Source organism: Pinus tabuliformis, chromosome 4_2 (assembly GCF_031772625.1).
Source record: "Pinus tabuliformis cultivar Carrire ecotype Pingquan chromosome 4_2, CPIR1, whole genome shotgun sequence".
In the NCBI taxonomy this organism is placed as follows: Eukaryota; Viridiplantae; Streptophyta; class Pinopsida; order Pinales; family Pinaceae; genus Pinus; species Pinus tabuliformis.
In genome coordinates, this window is record NC_142304.1 from 1136214297 (window position 1) to 1136235004 (window position 20708).

At 34.0% G+C, this 20708-nt stretch overlaps 1 protein-coding gene across 1 annotated transcript; it reads right to left on the bottom strand.

Annotated features, from left to right (window-relative positions):
• Positions 1-6400: 6400 nt before the first annotated feature.
• Positions 6401-19362, bottom strand: LOC149173678 (subtilisin-like protease SBT5.3). Its single transcript, XM_089426797.1, has 12 exons — positions 18836-19362; positions 17923-18016; positions 14096-14193; positions 12900-12997; positions 12600-12767; positions 12381-12492; positions 9826-10366; positions 8850-8947; positions 8445-8690; positions 8234-8348; positions 7914-8127; positions 6401-7330 (listed from the first exon to the last, which is right to left on the bottom strand). Exons 1-12 carry the CDS (start codon positions 19360-19362, stop codon positions 6780-6782), a joined length of 2862 nt encoding a protein of 953 aa, XP_089282923.1. The 3' UTR covers positions 6401-6779.
• Between the last annotated feature and the right edge of the window lie 1346 nt (positions 19363-20708).

Below are 20708 nucleotides of genomic sequence, written 5' to 3' on the forward strand. Positions count from 1 at the left end.
TCGACTTGGAGATATAGGGGACGATCTGGGTGCACCACTCAAACCCACACTTAGAGCCAACATGTTAAAATATGATAAGGAGGATTGGGTGGGTTGGCTGGGTTACACCAAGCCCCCTCCCCACAACCTAAGTCGCATATGCATAGACATGGAGGGCGAGTGGAAGAGGCATCAAGCATGTGAGCAAGTATGTCTTAGTCACATTGATTGGGTGGGTGAATAAACGTACGAGCCGCAGGCATGAGTCTACAAGACGGGTGGTGTTAGTGAAGGAGCAAGGCGAGGTTGACCGCAACTCGACCCATCGTATTGTTCGAAGGCACATCTTGAAGGAATCGGGTCACAACACGGGCAAGTTTGTCGTGGGTCGCGTCATGGGCAGGTTTGCCGCTGGGAGAACCAGGTCATGTAGCTTGGCGGACAGGCATAGAGTGGGGCATGGGTCGTGTGGCTACGGTTGGGCGGGCCAACACGACTGCAGTGCAGGCACACAACAGAATTGCACGGTGTAGCGAAGGTTGTGTGTGGTGGTAGGTAGAGCACCATGTGGGGCGAGTTGAGCAGTGCAGAGTGTCAGCAAGGCTGAACGGTGCTGCGGTCGGGTCGTGCAGCAGGCCGACTAACCGAGAAGCAAATTCAGTTTTTGTATGTTATTTAATCTCTGATTGAGTATTACTCTCGGTGCAATGTAAAAACAACAAACTAATATTTATATTTGATACCATAAATGTGTCTGGTGCAATGTTTATGTTGTGATGAATGTTTAAGTAATTACAAACTTAAATTAAATAAAATGATGAAAGATGAATTTTGTAGGCGTAGTTCAGGAAATGACAAAGAAACCAAGCTGTTTAGACATTTGGCTAGTGCTTCATGTAGTCCAATTCGAGAAAAAAGAATTAGGGGCGTGACACAGGGGGACATGGGGCCTGGCCCTAGGTGGGTGGAGAGCTGTGGGGAATCGACTTCTGCCGCCCAAGGGACCATGGGGCTGGCCTTGCGAAAACTGAGAGAAGCTCCCCGCTTGCCCAGGGCCAGGCCCCGCGGCCCCCTCAGCGGGCGGGCGGGGAGCTGCCTTACCCCATTTTCAATTTTTTATTTTTTTAATTGTTTATATATATATATATATATATATATACATATATATACATATATATACATATATATACATATATATATATATATATATATATATATATATATATATATATATATATATATGTTTTTTTAGATTGGATGTTCTATTTTTTTAACATTTTTTTGGTTATTTTTACTTTAAATCTTATTTGAATCAGTTTTTTAAGAAAAATTACTTATAATGTCGTCATCTTTGAATATTAAATTCATAAGCAATTCATAAAAATTGTTATTTTTTGAATTTTTTTATTCATTTTTTTCATAAAAATATTTTATTTAACATGACGTTTTGAGCAAAAAAGTCTTGAAATACATATTTTTTTAATTATATCTATATGCAAAATGTGTATTTTTTGTCGAGTGTTTAAAATTGTTATTTTTTAATGACAATTATTTTATGTGTATTTAAGTATTAATCAACCGTATATAAATATATAAAAGAACCTAACCTCAAAATATTAATGTTATTATTTTTTTCAAACTTTGCAAAACAAATTAAAAACTTCATCATAAAAAATCATTGCAAAGAAAAACAAAAAACACATACTTGAAAAACCCTTAAAAAATAGACATCCTAGGACAGAAAACAAGAAGATGAATAAGGCAACTTGAGAGATGGTAAAATAATCAACATTTAAAAAAAAATTATTCACACTTAATACATTAGAAAATTTGAAGTGTAAAAAATAAGCCCACTAAAAAAAGGGAATTGATGTTGCATCAAAACTTTTCAAAATCAATATGAAAATCACTAACATTAAAAAAAAATGTCCACACTTTATACATAAGAAAATTTAAAGTGCCAAAAATATGCTAAAAAAAAAGTTGTTCTAAATAACCACTTTTCAAAATTGAGTGTTTTTTTGCTACCTTAAAAAAATAGGTATTAGGTAATTTTCTCATTTGATGAATTCCATTTTCAAACACTTCTTGAGAATATTTGTGTTAGTATTTTTTGATGATATACTAATCTACAACAAAAGTTGGAAAGATAATGTTCAACATGTTGACAGGGCGCTCAAACTATTGGAGGAGAAACAATTGTATGCAAAACCCTCCAAATGTTTCTTTCGGGTACATGAAGTGGAATATTTGGGTCATATTGTATCTCATGAGGGTATTAAGGTAGAACCTAACAAAATTAAGACCATAAAGGATGGAAAAATCTGACAACCTTAAAGCATCTTTGAGGATTTCTCAGGTTGACAGGGTATTATGTGCAAGTTTGTTAAGAATTATGATAAAATAACAACACCACTAACAACATTACTAAAGAAAGATGCATTTTTTTGGACTCTAGAAACAACTAAGGACTTTGAACATCTTAAAAAGGAAATGTGCCAAGCTCTAGTCTTAACTACACCAAACTTCAAAAAAACATTTACTGTGGAATGTGATGCCTCAATAAATGGTTGTTGTTTTAATGCAAGAAGGAAGACCCATTGCTTTTGAAAATTGTCCAATCAAGGGAAAGTATTTATGCAAACCAATTTATGAGAAGGAAATGTTAGCAATAATACACACTTTAAAGAAATGGTGCCCTTACCTAATGGGAAGACACTTCAAGGTAAAAACATATCATAATAGTCTTAAATACTTCTTAGAACAAAGATTATCTTCAGAAGAGCATAAAAAATGGATCACAAAGATGTTGGGTTATGACTTTGAAATCATCTACAAAAAAGGGAATCAAAATGTTGTTGCAAATGCACTCTAGAAAAGGGATGAGGATGTTGAAGCATGTTTCTGTGCCATTTCTATTATCCAACCTAATTGGATAACTAAAGCAAGGGGTGAATGGAAAAATGACAAAAAAGTATAAACAATCATCAAAGAAGTATAGATAGTCATCAAAATTTGTAGCAAGATCTCAGTGCATCTGATACATTTATTTGAAAAAAATATTCATTATGGTACAAATATTGCTTATACCTATGTAAGAACTCCCAACTCAAACAAAAGGTTCTTTTGGAATTGTAGGCCTCTCTTATAAGAGAGAACTCAAGATTTTAAAAAACTTACCATATGGTCAAGAAATATTTTTTTGGGATGACATTAAATATGATATTCAGAAGTTTGTGGCAGAATGTTTGGTTTGCCAACAAAATAAAGTGGAGACAATTAAGACACCAGGTCTTTTACACCATTAGCCATTCGAAATCAACATTGGGAGGAGGTATCAATATATTTTATCACAGGCTTACCCAAGTCAGAAGGAAATAGTGTCACAATGGTGGTTGTTGATAGACTTACCAAGTATGCACACTTTTGTGCACTATCTCATCCTTTCAAAGCCATTATAGTCGCTACCACATTTGTTGAAATAGTTCAAAAGCTACATGGAAACCTAAAGAATATTGTAAGTGAGAGAGGTCCCATTTTTAATGGAAATTTTTGGACATAATTATTTTCTTGTCTTAGTACTCAATTAGCACATAACTCATCTTATCATCCTCAATCTAATGGGAAAACTAAGATAGTGAACAAATGTTTGGAAATATATCTTCATTTCTTTGTATTTGATAAAAAACACAATGGTTCAAGTGGCTACCTTTGGCAGAATGGTGGTATAAAACTTCCTTCCAAACCGCAGCAAAAATGACTCCATTTATGGCGTTTTATGGATATCATCCACCATCCATCACATCATCTTTAAGAGACAATTCTAAGGTTCAAGCAATGGAATATCACATTGAACATCAACAACAAGTTCTCCGACTCTTAAAGGATAACTTGACTCTGGCACAGATCGAATGAAATGATAGGAATATCAACATCACATTGAAATAAGTTTTGATGTTGTTGTTTGGGTACTTTTACGACTACAACCATACAAACAAAAGTCCCTCAAATAAGCTAAAAACCATAATAAATTATCACTCGAGTACTGTGGCCCTTATAAGGTGTTTTAAAAGATTGGTACTATGGCATACATGTTGGAGTTGCTTGCATCTTCATGAGTACACCCAGTTTTCCATGTTTCATGCTTAAAGGTTATATGTGACAAGCTCTCAGTTCAAATTATATTGTTAGAACTTGACAATGAAGGAAAAACCATATTGGATCTTGAATGAATCACATAAATAAGAATGTGAAAGCTACATAATCAATCAATTTCAGAGTACCTCATAAAGTGGAAGAACTTACTTGTTGAAGATTCTGCATAGGAGGACGAGCAATTCGTACAAACACATCCAAAACTATTGAAGTGTTGAGGACATCACTTTTTGAAGGAGAGGGGCATATTAGGTAATACTAGTGTATTCCCCATATTGTTATTGTTGTGCCCATGTTAGGTCCTTATAGGCTACTAGCATACCTTATTGTTATTATTGTGCCGCATAGAAGCTTAATAATGTTATTGTTGAGCCCTTACATTATTATTATTATGTAGGCCCTAATTATATTTTGACCATTTAGACTGCTATATATACCAAGGAGATCTTGTCATTTGAATCATCAAAGAATTGTTCATTTATGTGATGTAAAAGGAGGTTTACCCCTCGAAGAAACTTATTTTGAAGTTGCTGATCTATCCCTTCTTATGTTTTGTGATCTGGTTACATAACAAACAATATCCCCAATAGTTATTGTAATAAATTTCAACTTTGAAATTATCATGATAATTTGTAATTATTGAGAAAATTTCCTTAATTATGTGAGATGATGTAAATTGTAGCTTGTTGATATCCAACCTGCTTTAAGATGTGATTTTGGGCTTTCTAAAACCTCATTTTGCAAAAGTTACTAAGGGGGATTGAGCTTTGAGGATATTGTGCCCTTTTTCCCTCAAACACACAAGGGGAAATTTGTAGTTTTCATTACCATCGACTAATTGCTTGTGAAGTGGGGATTTACTCCAATCTACCATATCCATAATCCTAAGCAAATAGAAAAGTTTATGCCTTTATTTTATTCATTTTTCAAGATTTAGTACATAGTTTGCAATGTCCATTGTACTTTTAAATTTTAAAATTTTTAGTGAGTGCTCTATAGAATGACAAAGCCATTGGACCCAATGTGGAAGTATGGTGAACCATATGAGGGTCATAATAGAATAAAGTTAAGTTGCAAGATACGTGAAATGAAAATGTTTGGTGGAGTCAACTACTTGAAATACCACCTTCACGAAAATCCAAAGGCATGAAGAGGATATTTGCCTTGCAATTATCCTCAAAGAGCTCAATTCTTGATATTGCTATGATGAGATATTAGAGGGAAGAATAGAGGAACCACAAGTTTCTTAGGGGTAGGAGAATCCTAATCAAGGAGAACCCACACCATTTTAGTGCATTATGATTATCCTTATAGTCTAAATGCTTTATAATGGTAATCTCATGAGGTACATTATTTCTATTTCGATGTGATTTTGTCTCATTTTGTCAAGACTCATGAACCATAACAAATATCATATTGTACTATTAACTATAAATGTATCAATTTACAGCTCATATATTTTATATATCAATTTTGTTTTTATAGTTATAGAACATTATATTGGTTTAATATTGTAATTACTTTAAATATTTAAAAATTGAAAAAAAACATTATTTTTACATCTTTTAAAAACTCTCTATAATTTTTTAATACCTTCTTCGAATTCCCAACAATTAATTCTCTATCATAAATGTAACATCAACCATAAAATACAATACAATAAAATTAACAATGCTCCTCCCTTATTGCTAAATAACAGATTTTAAGTACTGGGATATTGAAAATTTTGGATACAAAGAAATTTCTCAAATACAGAAATAGCGAATTTGAAAAATTAATGCAAATAAACCCAAAGCCACAAATGCAGTTGCAAAGGTAGACAAATAGTTACATAGATAATCATCCTACACTGTCGTCATCATCATCATTTCTTTAATCATATTTTAATTATATTATGATTTTTGTGTGTTCATGATCATTATATCAGCAGCCCAAGGTAACAAAATTAAATTCAACATGTATTCCTCAACAGTGTTTGTGGTGAACTACTGATGACAAGTACTTTTTTCGGTATAGATTATTAGGTAAAGATTGTTTCATATATTATGCAAAAAATACTAACTTTGTAAAAATTGTTTAATATTGTTATTATACATTTTAAAAGTCTTTAATTAAAAAATGTTAAGTGTAACACATGTATTTTTCCCTGTCTTATCCAAAATCCTCAATTCCATGATTCCATTTCTAATTTGGTCACGCCTTATTCCATTTCTAATTTGATCATAACTTGGACAAGTCTGTACATAAATTTGAATCACAACTTGGACAAGCATGTGGATAGATTTGAATGCCTCCGTAGCATTTTAGTAATTGAATGTTTGAGTTTGGTATTTGAGTAGCAGATATCAAGATCTGGTGATAGTTGGCTTCCAACTCATGGAGCAGTAGTATACACAGAATTATAAACAAATTAAATCACAGCACGAAAAATCTACTTGTAACCAGCTTGACAGGAATTGTTATGCTTAGTGGAAGCCAAATCAATATATTGTTATATGACATGGACTTCCCAGATCAAGCAGTGGTTTTTGATAAAATTACCACAAGAATACTAGCACATGAATGGTTTAATGGCCCTTCTTTAATTTATTTTTGGCAAATCTATCTTCAATAAAGGTTTGTTAATTAGTTATGGAAGGACCTGGTCAACTGCTCATAGATATTGCATTCACAACAATGCGACTCACCACGGCATGTTGAGCATTTTCCCATATCAAGGACCCAAATACATACTCACCTTCAGAGTCTACTTTCGTTGTCAGTGTCGCATTGAATGATTTCCTCTCACCTTTCTTAGAAAACGCAAGCACTTTAGGCTCAACTGAAATCAAAACTCCACGAGGAGGCCTTACAATTGCTTTATAAGTTACAGGTCCCTCTGCCACATTTGTCAAAGTTCTTTTCACAGTCACAGACCCAATCAATTCTGAGACAGTGATGGAAGGATAGTTGAGGTCATATGTGTTCGGAAGATTTTCCGGACAAGGGTATGGTTTTCCTGTTATGGCTTTGATCTGGGCAGAACTATAACTCAAACTACAGAAAAAACTGTAGTAGTCTTCAATTGACTGATCATAGATAAGGCCAGGATCTCCAGCCTTATTGGGATTGATATGACCTGCTCCATAGTTGAAAGGACCTGCTTTTGCTAGAGATGCATCCTTCATCGGCTCCTTTCTGTTGTCCAATTTTTTAGCTGCGTTTCACAAAATAAAATTAAATAGAAAGAAAAAGGTATAAAAAATGTTTTCAGTATCAGTCTATCTATATATATCAATAAATAACATTCTTCCCTAAGTCAATAGACTTCCCAGATTGTGGGTGTTTAATAAGCACAGTGGTTTGTTAAACATTAAAAAACTCTGGGGAAGTCATGATTTGCCATAACCTTCATATTGGGCAAACATTATTCATTATGCAGACTCTTAATAAATGCCTGTTCACCACTGATCAAAACTATGAATTAACAAATTGAAATCATAAATAAAATCATTTATGGTTCCAATTTGCCCATTGATGAAGATGCATTTATTAAGAATTTGCATAGTGCTTATTGTTAATGAACATTTTGAACTTGTTATAAATCCTTCCTTGAACATTGGTGTGATAGTTTTTGGGCAAGGAAATTTATATATTTACACGGTCGGGTTGGTTCAAGACAGGAAACCTATCACTTCAATGTTCCTGACAGGATTTACAGGGACATAACTTTGCCTTTATTGTTTGGGTGCGCATTTCTTTTATGTGCATGTGTGCAAATAAGGGGTACATGTGTAGACCTGTAGTCATAATCGCAGACTTGATGGCCCCTGGGCTCCAATCTGGATGTGCTCCCTTTAATAGAGCTACAACACCGGCAACATGGGGGCATGCCATAGATGTACCAGACAGAATATTGAAAGGTACACGCCTGTCATCAAACGAAACGCCCGTTGGAGGTGATGCTTGTGAAAATGCTGCTAGGATGTTCGACCCTGGAGCTGTGATATCGGGCTGCAGTGGAGAAACATTTCATTATGTTCTTTTGCAAAAAAATTCAGTATCATACAATGGATATATCATGATGTAAACACATAAGTTTTTCTGGATTGATTATCACCTTCAATATGTCTGGTGTAAGAGAATTCGGCCCCTGAGAGGAAAATGCTGCCATTGTTGGAGCTGGCTTGCTTTCCAATATAGTTGTTGGAGGAGAAATGTAAGCAACAGGGTACCTAGGCAAATTAAGATGTGCCTCAAAAGGACATTCATATAATAAAGCCTTTTAATGCGGTCTGCATAGAAGTAAAATAAGTGCCCCGAAAACTTACTCTGTAGAATTGATATAGTCAAGGACTGCTGCTCCATCAATTGCATTCAAATGTGTGGCAGGAAGAACATGAGCGTCTGCAATGATTTCATCACCATCTTGAGGTTCATTCAAGATAATCATGCCTACTCCTCCTGCCTTACGAACTGTTTCGCCTTTCTCAATTCTTGAATTGAGACCACGAATGCAGGTAACTATCTTTCCTTTGACTTTCTTGGGGTCTAGACCTCGCGGGAAGCAAAGGATTCTGCAACATTATTACCATAATTTGGAACTCATCACAGCGGGTACCTCTTGAATGCTTGAACTAACAGTAATCCAAGTTTCTTCTTTGAAAAGGAAACCATATTAATAAGTGAACATGTTGTTAATATGAAACCATGAAGTTATGGAGTATGTAGCATACCCTGCAGTCTCATTTGCATCCGGAGCTATGACGTCAGCTGATGATACTAGAGGGTACCATTTCCTCTCTGGTAATTTGTACTCCGATAGGCTTTGTCCCTGACATCAAATACAAGTATGTGTATGAATATAATGTATGCTATAGTATAATGCAGCGAGTTTTATATACCTTCGAAAAATTTTGCTCTAAACATTCAAATGACAAGTCCGTCTGAATCTTGCAAATATGCAAAGTTCATGACAGATCTGTGCCCATCCCAAAGGGTCTCTTAAAATGACTTCTCAGGGGTGCATAAAGATGGCCCTATAATGCAATGGATCAAATTCGTCGATTTCAATATCCTTTTGATAGGTCACCAAAAACGGCCCTTAATTTTGAAGGGCATGATATATCTATTATTTTAACTTTTTCCTCTTCCAGAGTAAATTTAAGCCCTCCATTTTTTGGGGAAGGACTTGTGTTATGGGATTTTTGATCTGAATTGGATTTGAATAAATTTCTTTGTAAACTTTGTATTAAGCATTTAATTGTTTTGAGCAAAGTTGAGTAAATAATTCAAAATTTCTCTTGATTTGAAAAATGAAACAAGTTATTTTAATGTCTGGAAATTGAAGGCAACCCATTAAATATGAAGGCCATGGAAAAGAGAAACACCGAATGAAGAGGAGAGCAGGAGAGGAAATGGAGAAGCAGAAGCAGTGGATAGAAGACATGGAAGAGGAAGCCTGTTTGAAGATCAAAGGCTGTCTCTGAGCGAAAGCCATATGCAATTTTGCTAGTGATTAACAACTTATTAAATCTCTACTTGAGAATGCTGTGCACCTTTATGACAATCCCTGATCGAAATAAAATGCCCATCAAATGCTGGTTTTCCCACTTGAACTTCCTGGGTGATTCTATATGTCTTTGAAGAAGTAAGGTGATTTCAGATTTATGCTGAAAATATAAATGAGGTAAATAAGCAAGGTATACTCACTATATATGTCTTTTTGTTTCCAATAGTAGCATTTGCAAGGATTAGTCTATCAATGGTGCTTGCTCCCACAGTTATTATCCACGGTGCCACATTTGTAACTGTAGCCGGTGTTGGACCAGCATTTCCGGCGGAACAGACCACTACCTTTCCTCTCTGGACTGCATGGAAGGATCCAATGGAAATTGCATCTTGAAAGTAATCTGTCAGAGGAGGGTCATATCCAATAGAAACAGAGAACACATCAACGCCGTCTTCAATCCCTGCATCCAATGCTGCAAGAATATCTGCGTCGGAGCATCCGTTGTCAGCCCAACAAGCTTTGTAAGCTGCAACTCTTGCATTAGGAGCTCCTCCTCTAGCAGTCCCTCGTGCATATCCATATATACTTGCGTTTTTCACAAAACTCCCCGCTGCTGTAGATAAAGTATGAGTTCCGTGTCCTTCGCTGTCTCGCGGAGAAAGAAACTCGCCTTCTGGGAGCTTCCAAGGCTCAGTTCCAGCTCGAGATCCCTTCGTGAAGTATCTGGCTCCAATCAATTTCCTGTTCCAAACAACAATCTCGATAGTAAAAATTTGACTTTATTAAACTCAGAAGACACTTTGTGGTGTGAAACCCTGATTCTGCAAATCCAGGTAATACGGGTTCTGCTTCTGTAATCAGGCATATTATACAGCGGAGTTGGGTTCTACCAAACTGCAACAAATGAAAACCCCCCTCCCCCCACCAAAATATGAACAAGATGCAAGTTGCAATCATTGAAAGGTGATTATTCATTAAAAATACATAGTATTTTGAGGTTTGTATGTTACTGTAATCCTTAAGCACACACAAAATGTGCTGTTATTAGAAAAAGAAAAAAAAAAAAAAACATAAACATATAAAATTATATGACTTCCTAACAATACCCCCGTACAGGAAAACTCTTTATGTTCTACACAACTCTCAATCCTACCAAAACGGGGAAAGTCTTTATGTCACTAGGCCTGGGTTTAGCAATGCTTGAAATCTGGCGGTGTGTATATTGATAAAATCAGTTGCCTCCCCTAAAAACCTTTGGGAAGGAATTTTATAGTAAAGAATCTTATCCATTTTATAGATATCATTTGATTGGTTAAATCAACATAGATCTATTTTAAATATTTATTTAATATGAGTTGAGACGGATCTAATTTTTTCACTTGTAAATTTTTATTTATTTAATATTTTAAACTTTTAATTTTTTTTTATTTTTCTATTTTATTTTTATTTTATTTCAACTTGATGACGTACACTTTATGCTAAACTGTAGAATAAGCCTCTCGAATCAATGAAAACTAGTCTTAAAATTTGTGTGGTTAAGATTGTTTTCTTCCCTCATTCCCAACACCTAAAATTGGCTTGTGGTCAAGATACACTGATACACACCTAAAGTTGCCTTGTGTTCAAGATACACTGATTCAGGGGCAAGTTGGCATTCAAGTTGGCATTGAGGACAAATGGGTTTAAGGTTGTTAGAGACACTGTAAATAAAACGTAATAAGTGCATGACAAAATGTGAATAAGTAGTTCCATGAAGCTCAGATACATTAGATAGCTATTTTGCAGCTGTGGAGAACATTTATTAGAATGAGGAGGGCAATTCGCTACACCTAAATGTTTTGGAATTTTCTGTTGAAATAGAAAATAATAAGTCTAAGTTGGAAAAAGATTGCTAACAGAGATAACTGATTTCTAATAGGCTTTATTAAATTAAGAGAAAACTTAAAGGTTTAAATGGGTTGGGGCTGTTGGTTTGTAAGGGACTCTGTCTCACTGTAAAATCTGCTCATGGCCAGTTGATTTCAAATTAAGTCTTCCATGTTATTATCATTCTTGAATCCTCGGACAACGAGTCAGAGTTTTAGTGTATAGTAATGGTTTTGGTGGCTCATAGTTTGTTGCCCATAGTAATGTGTTGTATATAATGAAGTCTATGCTTGAGATCCTCCATTATAAGGTGCTAGAAGGTGCACTTGGCTGGCTTGCCCAGTTTGGTGAAGGGACTATGGTGAAGGGACTAAAGAATATTCTTCCATTCACTGCTCACCATCTGGGTATTTACAAACCTTCTAGCATCTTACAACAATGGAGGATCCCAGCTTGTTATAGGCAATATACCTTGGCAATATACCTTGGGTCACCAAAATCATGGACCTGAAAACCATGACTGCAAACTTACGACTTTTTAACTCATTACTCTCTTTTTGATTATCTGATGCAGGCTTGGATTTAGCAATTTCAATTTGTCAATTCTTCTGCTGTGTCCTCTAATTTTTGTAACTGCAGGGACCCATTATATTGTTGGCTTTTACAAAGTATCTGTATAAAGTTATAAACCTCTCAAACCAAAATGTGTGTGATTAATCAACACAGAGTTACGTCCGAGTCTTTAACTGAAAACACATGGGTTCTAAATATTGCGACGAGGAAGAAGCCCACCTGTGATGTACAGAACAAATCTATGACATGTTTACAATAACAGAACTATCAACGCAATTGAAAAATTTTGGTTTATGCACAGGTATTATCAACGCACCTGTTGCAGTGCTCTGGACCAAATGCTGTGCCATTTTGGCAGATCCCCTTCCATCGAGAAGGAACAGGACCTAGACCCTCGTCATTGAAACTAGCAGATTCAGGCCATACCCCTTTACACCACAGAAATGGCAAGAGTAGCTAAGCCAACAATATAAATTAAATGACTTTACCATGATAATATCTTATTAAACGAGCAAGTATATTGTAAGAGGGCTACCTGAATCCACGTTAGCGATGATAACATCTTCTCCAAAATTTGTTTTTCTCCAGAGCGAATGTGCAGGAATTTGTTCATTATGATTTTCTAAGTCGAGGAATCCCCATGAACGCGTTGTGTGCAGACTTCTTACTCGGTTTACAAATACAGATAATACATGCGGGTGTTCTGAATAATAACACCCAACAGCAACATAAGCACCAATTCAATTACTGGAACCAAACTATGGATCTGCCAGCCTAACCATCCATTCATTCAGTGAAACAGAGAGAAAATATGTTTTAATGATGAGTGATTCACTTGAGAGAGAGAGTGCTTGATCTTCTTCAAGATTAGCAGCAAAACCGTTCATGCTTCTTGTGTATGAGTAGAAAATGGCATCCTTCGCTGCATCTTTGCTGAAATTTATTGAAAAATTATATGGTCAGAGCTCATTTCAGAGGCTAAAGAGACCATAAAAAAAAACTAGTATCTTCCTAATAATAATAATCTAATTTTATCAAAGAAAGGTGTGCAGTTTCCATGTGGTATGTGGCATCATAATAATCTAATTTTATCAAAGAAAGGCTTGCAGTCCCATGTGGTATGTGGCATCATAATAATCTAATTTTATCAAAGAAAGGTTTGCAGTCTCCATCTGTTATGTGGCATCTGAGCATCACTGTAGACTCCATCACATACTTCATTCAGCCTTTTTCCATGCCGGGTCGACTTGTATCTGGTATGTTTCATGATCCAATACATATTACAATTGTTTATGGCCAGGTAGTACTTTATTTTTGTATGAATATATCTCTGCAATAGTCCTCATACTTGATCTAACAAAAGAAAGATGTATATACTGAAAAGATACTAAGATACTATTGATTTTGGGTTCCATCCTGTTTCCCTACTGACCAAAAAAATACTTTCCTCTCCATAATGTATATGCTTCTTCTATATATAATATAAATATTATACAACTTTTTCTTCTGGAAAAAATTAATCTAATTTTAATAATAATCTAAAAAAGTAGTATCTTCTTAATAATAATAATAATTTAATTTTAAAGATATAGCTAAATTAGATCTTTAATTACGTTTATAATATAAAAAACAATAAATTAATTAACCAAACTAAACTAGTGTATGCGACTTATACTAAACTTCTCTGGTTTGTAAGAAAAAAATCTAATTAGATACAATAATTTCACTATTAAAATCTACACAACATACAAATACATCTTCATGATTATAAGTATTCCATTCTAACATATCTTTATGTTAAGTAATATATCTGATCCACAAAATATTCACAAATCACAACGTTAAAGATTATTATAACTCAACAACATTACATATTTTTATACTTTTTAATATAAAAATGTTATTATAACTCAACAACATTACATATTTTTATACATTTTAATATAAAAATGTTATTATAACTCAACAACATTACATATTTTTATACATTTTAATATAAAAATGACATTCCATCCATTCATTCAAGATTACCTTCCTAATACTGGTGCCAAAAGTTCATGATGAGAATCAGCTACCAGTTGGTGCTCCAGAGTCTCATCATGCTGTCCTCCCAGGTACACCACATAAGACTGCAACGGCCAAAGCAATATTTTATCAACCTTAATTATGGCTTCAGGATTGAATATCAATATACAAAAACAAATTCACAGGCCCTTTACATAAATTCCTGGATTCTTCCATCCCAGCCAAACATATAGAAGATAAAAATTAAGCATGTCAGTAACCACATTGCACTGGAACATTCTGTAAAATAGTTTACTTGTTCAAATCAAAACATTTAATGTCCATAGCCATGAGAGACCTGATACAGAATACTAGTTTCCAGTCATTTTCAAAAAATACCATCAATTTCAGGACCAATCTCAAGATGTTCATTGAATCAAAGGATCTCAATTTAGATCTCTGTCAGAGATAAAACAATTTTTTTTCTTGCCTGTTTAGTGCCCAAGGCCGAATGTATGAATGATAATGAGCACACTAGTATAAGGAAAATTGCTCTCTCTGCCATGGCGCCTGCTGCGTTATTACGCAGCCCTTTCTCAAGGAGTTTTGTGCGCATAGAAATCGTTTAGTTTGAGCATATATATATTGGGGATTGGGAACGAGAATTGCGTTTCTAACAACCATTGCTATAAATATAGAGGATTTCATTGAGAGCTATTTGACTGACATTAATGCAAGTTGTGGTACCAGTTTTATCAGCCTGCTTGTCCTTCATATTATGCGGGGAATCTATCAAGTATTGATTATCTGGAATGATCCATTCATATCCTTAGGGGTGGCTAACTAGAACCCAGCTGCCTTTAGTTTTTTGGGTAAGATCCAATTTTACAGGGTCATTCCGGCTTCAAATATGACATTACTTTTTGTTATTCGTATCGTTCAGGAGCATGTTTTTATTTGCCCCCAACCAGAGATTTCAGGAGCATCTTGTTCAGTTGGGTGGTTGACATAATCCATGCAATGTTCTTCAAATATATTTTGAGGACTATTGTAGTTATGATCCACTCCATCCTATAACGTATTTTTAGGTCATTATGGTTATGTTCCACTCTAATCTTTTTATATATCACATTGTAGAGAATTTGAAATCCATAGCTTGAGATGGATTACATAGTGTTTTTATTAGGTAATTATGTTGGATTACATAGGGTTTTTATTAGGTAATTATGTTATTTATGGAAATTTAATTTATACCATACTATGATAGGGGTAAAACCAAGAAGAAATGAAAAGTTAAAAGATTTTGAAATTAATAACTTGATATGGGTTAGATGAAGGCTCTTGTAAATATTTATTTTTAAGTTGAAATTTAATTTAGAAAGATGTATTTATATTAAAATTTAGTTTAGAAATTATATGGAATTATAATTTAATGTGGATAACATTAAAAAGAGGTATATGAGATTCTAATTTAATATGGATATGGATATTTTAGGTTTTCTTTATATGATTATTTTATATGATTTTAATTTTAAATTTTATTATTTTTATTTTTATTTTTATTTGGATTTTAATATAATTTTTATTTTATTTTATTATTTATTAGTGGATGGCATTATTTCTAATTTTATTATTATTATTATTATTTTTAATTAATTCAATTTTTTATTTATTTATTTATTAATTTAATTTTGATTATTGTTGAATTTTTTTATTGAAATAAGAGTTATGAAGATAGATTAATGTTTTTATGGTTTGTTAAATAAAATTAATGATTAATATTAGATAATTAAAAATAAAAACTATTTAATAAATATATTAAAATAGTTTAATAAATAAATTATTAGTTCATTAAATAATAAATTGCTTATTTTAATTATTTTTAGAATCTTGTAATGTTCTATTTTTATTTTTATAATATTTAACTTAGTATTAAATTTTTTATTGTTGGGTCTCTATTATAAATATTTGATTTGTCTATCTTGTTCTCCAACTTTGTCAAATATATTTATTATAAATATTTGATTTGTATCTTGCTCTCCAACTTTATCAAATATATTTATTATAAATATTTGATTTGTATCTTGCTCTCCAACTTTATCTTGGTGATGAACCTCAATAGGGATTTGAAACACGTGGACCATAAGTTGTCAATATAATTTTTGAATTGAAGCTTCTGTGATCCATATCAAATTTATGAGAAAAAGTTTTTCGACCTAAATCACATGAGTATACATTTATTGATAAGTATATTTTTCTAAAAAAATTTCCTTAAATCATAAATCATAAAAACCTCTAATCTAAAAAATAAATATCTTAAATTAGAAAAATGTAATTTTTATTGTTATTATAACAAAATAATTTTAAATCTTTTGAGTTATAAAATTTACATTTTAAATACTAAATATAGATTTATAAAATTTACATTTTAGTATTTAGATTTATATAATATTCCAAGTTAGTTAAAAATATATATACCAAACATATTTAAACATATTTAATAAGCATTTTGAAATGTATAAGAAAATAATATCAAAAATTGGAAGTTATAAAATGAGTGGAAGCCTTATCATTTAAACAAAAGTGGCCACCATCACTAACTTATGTTTTATTAAACATTAAACAAAAGTGATGAGAATCAATAACTTATATTTTATTAAATATTCAAATGTAATAGATATTTTTATGTGTAATATGTAAAATGTTCGCTTTTTATTTAAAAATTGCGTTAAGGAAAAATATTTTTTAAATCATTAATTATATTTAAAAAAATTCATTAAAAATTTAATTTTAAAATAAAATTTTAAATTTATACAATATATTTCTTTAACTTATTAATTTAATATATACATAATTTTTTTGTGTAGCACTATTTTTATAATTTCAATACCATAAATTTCTTTTAATTTTTAATTATTATTCATATATTATTATATTATGTTATATTATTATAATTAATATAGATTTATTTTTAACTCTAGATTGATTTAAAGTGAAGAGATTAATTTTCTCAAAATGCAAATTAATTTTTTAGTACAAAAATTGATGAAATGTTTACATATATAGAAATTTGATTCCTATCAATAGATAATACATCGTAAATTTATGCTAATTTTGAATAACACATTAATAAAATGATTATACACCTTATCATTTAAACGAACATACATTTTAAACAAAAGTGATGGCAATCAATAACTTATATTGAATACATAAACTTATATTTTATTAAACACTCAATCTCATAAATATTTTTATTTGTAACATGTAAAATGTTCACTTTTTATTTAATAAGAATTGTGTTAAGAAAAATATTTTTTAAATCATAATTATATTTAAAATTTTAACTTCTCAAATTTTTTTTTTTTCCGGGGAAAAAATCAAAACTTTTTATTAAGAGCGATAAAAAGTTTTACAAGCGATTGAATCATATGCCACCACATCTGGCTCAGGAGTCTGCTGTTCTGCTCAACATTTAAGGAGTTGTTCTGCTGTTCTGTTGGACACGAAACCTTTACATTCAACCTCCCAACGGAGGTGCAAAAGCAACCATGTAGCATATATGCGAAACAAAAACTGGGGTCTCCTTCAACAGAAGGAAAACAACCCCAAAATACAAAAAATAGATATGTCTTAAAGCCCGTGAGCAGTTCCAAAACGGAGAGAAATTAAAAAAAGTCTGTTTGCTATGTTTTTAAATATGCTGCTACTGATAACAAGAACTAAAGAAAACAAAGCTGGAAAATACATAAATATACATATAATATATAATTCCGCTACAAAACTGCTGTCAAAATAAAGCTGGAGGTCAGATGTCAAAGAGACTGTGCATAAGGAGGCATATTTGATCTGACTGAATGCCCCCGTCTGATCTCTTCTATGACCCAGATGCCCATATCCTGTTGTACACCAGCTTTAGATAGCTGGTCTGCTTCTTCATTCTTGTCCCTGTAAATGTGGCAGATAGAAAAAATATTAAAAGATGCCTTTAATAAGAAAATTTCTTCCACTAGAGTCCTCAATATCTTATTATGACAAGATGCTTTTCCATTGACCCAATTTATGACATTTAGAGAGTCCCCAAAAATCTGTATCATGTTTATGTTTCTGTGAAGAAGCCATCATAAAAGGTAACGAAGTGCTGATAATTCCGCATAGTTATTAGTGCCATAACCCAGCCCAACAGAAGCTTTTAGTGAGTGATCAGGATCGATATGTATGCACAGGCTAGCTCCCGCCCTGTTATTTTGCGAAGCCCCATCAAAAAAACCCCAAGGGATGCCTTCCTGAATGTTGATTTGTTTTTGCTTTTGCTTAGGATCTTTTTGCTCAGGGGGCGGTAATGCAGAGTAAATGGCCGCTATGTTAGTGGCAATGACGAAAGAGGGAATGTCCTTGTCTTGAAAAATGCTTTTATTCCTGGCAAGCCATATTCCCTAGCAGAATATGAGAGGCAGGTTTCTCAGGTTTCCATCAGGAAAGTCTTGCCACCATTTTCTCCAAGCTGACTCCAAAGAATCGAGACCCCACCTAGCATTTATCTTGAGCAGCGTAATGACCTCCTCCCAGATATGTCTTGTGAAAGCACAAGATATGAAAAGGTGGTTTATGGATTCATCATCTAACTTGCACAGTGGACATCTACCAGGCCCAACTAAGAATCTTGCCTGTAGAATTTCCCAAGTTGGGACCTTCCTTTTTAAGATACACCATAGAAAAAGTCTGGCCTTTGCTGGGCTTTTGAGTTTCCACAAATTTTTGGCCCACCAATCCAGAATGCCCCAGCCTTTCTTTCCCATCAAGAAAAGGTATCCATCTTTAGGCGAGTAATCCCCTGTTTTACTCTGGGCCCAAAGCAAGCAGTCAAGTTCATCTTTTATCCTGACATTTGAACGTTGAAGTTCTTTTATGAAAACCTCCCACTCAACCTTCCACCTTACATTTATTCCCAAATCGACATCATCCTTCCAAGCCTGTCCCCAAATAGTAGACTGTCCAACCTTCTCCACCTGATTTAGTGATGTAATACCTTTACTGTCCAGATGTCTGAGAAGTCCAGGTGACAGAGCATAATCTTCATTGCATCCTACCCAAGGGTCTCTACCAATCCTGATGAGTCTACCATCACCAACTTTCCAAGCTAAGCCTTGTTCGATCACGGAGAAAGCTTCCACCGTGGCCTTCCATATGGCAGAAGCATTTTTTATCTTCTTGTTTTGACTCTGAATCCAGTCTTCCAAGGGGATGGGGTCAATGTATTTCCTTTTTACCACTCTTGTCCATAAGTTTTCCATAGTTATTAGCCTCCATCCGGATTTAGCAACTAAAGAGAGACTGAATTATGGAAGTCTTTTAATGCCCCATCCACCCCATTCTTTTGGTCTGGCCACTTTGTCCCAAGCCACCCAAGGCAACACTGAGGATTCCTTTGTGCCAGCCCATAGAAATCTACTGCATATTTTCCTGATTTTCTCCAACACTCCTTTGGGGATCCACGTCAGGGCAGCCCAGTATACCGGAATAGCTAGAAGAACTGATTTAATAAGAGTCAGCCTCCCAGCTCTGGATAACCACCTGAAGCTCCAATGTGATATTCTAGCTTCAATTTTGGCTATGAGCCAGTTCCAATCCTCTTTTTTGTAGCCAACAGGCTTTAACCAGAATCCCAAATATTTGAAAGGAGTATCCAGGGCTGAATAGGGAATGGAAATAAATTAGCCAGACTGTTCCTTTCCCTTCTTTCAAAATCTGCCACACAAGCTTGGGACTTTCTTGAGTTAATCTGCATTCCAGTAGCTTTAAGGAAGAGATCAAAAATGCATTTTAATTCCTTTAGTTCATCAGGGGAGCCATTAGTGAAAATCAAAATATCATCAACAAAAAGGAGGTGTGTGATGAAGAGATTGATTGCTACCTCTATACCCTTTACCTTTTCCGTCCTTCTGGCTTTATGAATTAGTCTGCTTAGTCCTTCTGCCACAAGAAGGAACAAAAGGGGTGATAAAGGGCACCCTTGCCTTAATCCCCTCTGACTGTTGAAGAAAGAGGAGGCCGCACCGTTAACCAGAACTGCAAAACTGACATTTGTGATGCACCCCATGATCCAGCTAACAAAAGAATAGTTGAAGCCGAGATGTGTAAGCAACATCCGCAAATAGAGCCAACTGATCCGGTCATATGCTTTGGATAAATCAATTTTGAGCACATCTCCCTTCTTTTTCTTCATCCTGATACTATGAATAACCTCCTGGGCAACCCCAATGGCTTCATGAATTTGTCTTCCATCCAGGAATCCAAATTGTTCCATCGATATGTTTCGAGATAGAATTGGAGCTAATCTGAGAGCAATAACCTTTGCAATAATCTTGTAGATGCAGTTACACAAGGATATTGGCCTGAAGTCTTCGAAGCTTTCCGGATCATCCTTCTTCGGAATAAGAGCTATAAAAGTTGAGTTGAAGGGTCTATAGACTGCTCCTTTCTGTCTCGACTCTTCAACTACTTCAGTTATTTCTGTTCCCAATTGATCAAAAAAATGGAGGAACAGCTCTATTGTCCAGCCATCTGGGCCTGGGCTCTTGTCCTTGCCCATGAGCTTCATAGCTGCTTCAACCTCCTCCTTTGAGACCGGGGAGGACAG

Excerpts from the sequence above, each read along its gene's own strand:
- LOC149173678 (XM_089426797.1), bottom strand. The coding sequence starts at position 19,362 with ATGGAAAACTTATGGACAAGAGTGGTAAAAAGGAAATACATTGACCCC. Across the intron at positions 10,367-12,380 it reads GGTCCAGAGCACTGCAACAG|GAAATTGATTGGAGCCAGAT; the intron begins GTGCGTTGATAA and ends TGTTTGGAACAG. Across the intron at positions 8,948-9,825 it reads GAAACAAAAAGACATATATA|GGACAAAGCCTATCGGAGTA; the intron begins GTGAGTATACCT and ends ATTTGATGTCAG.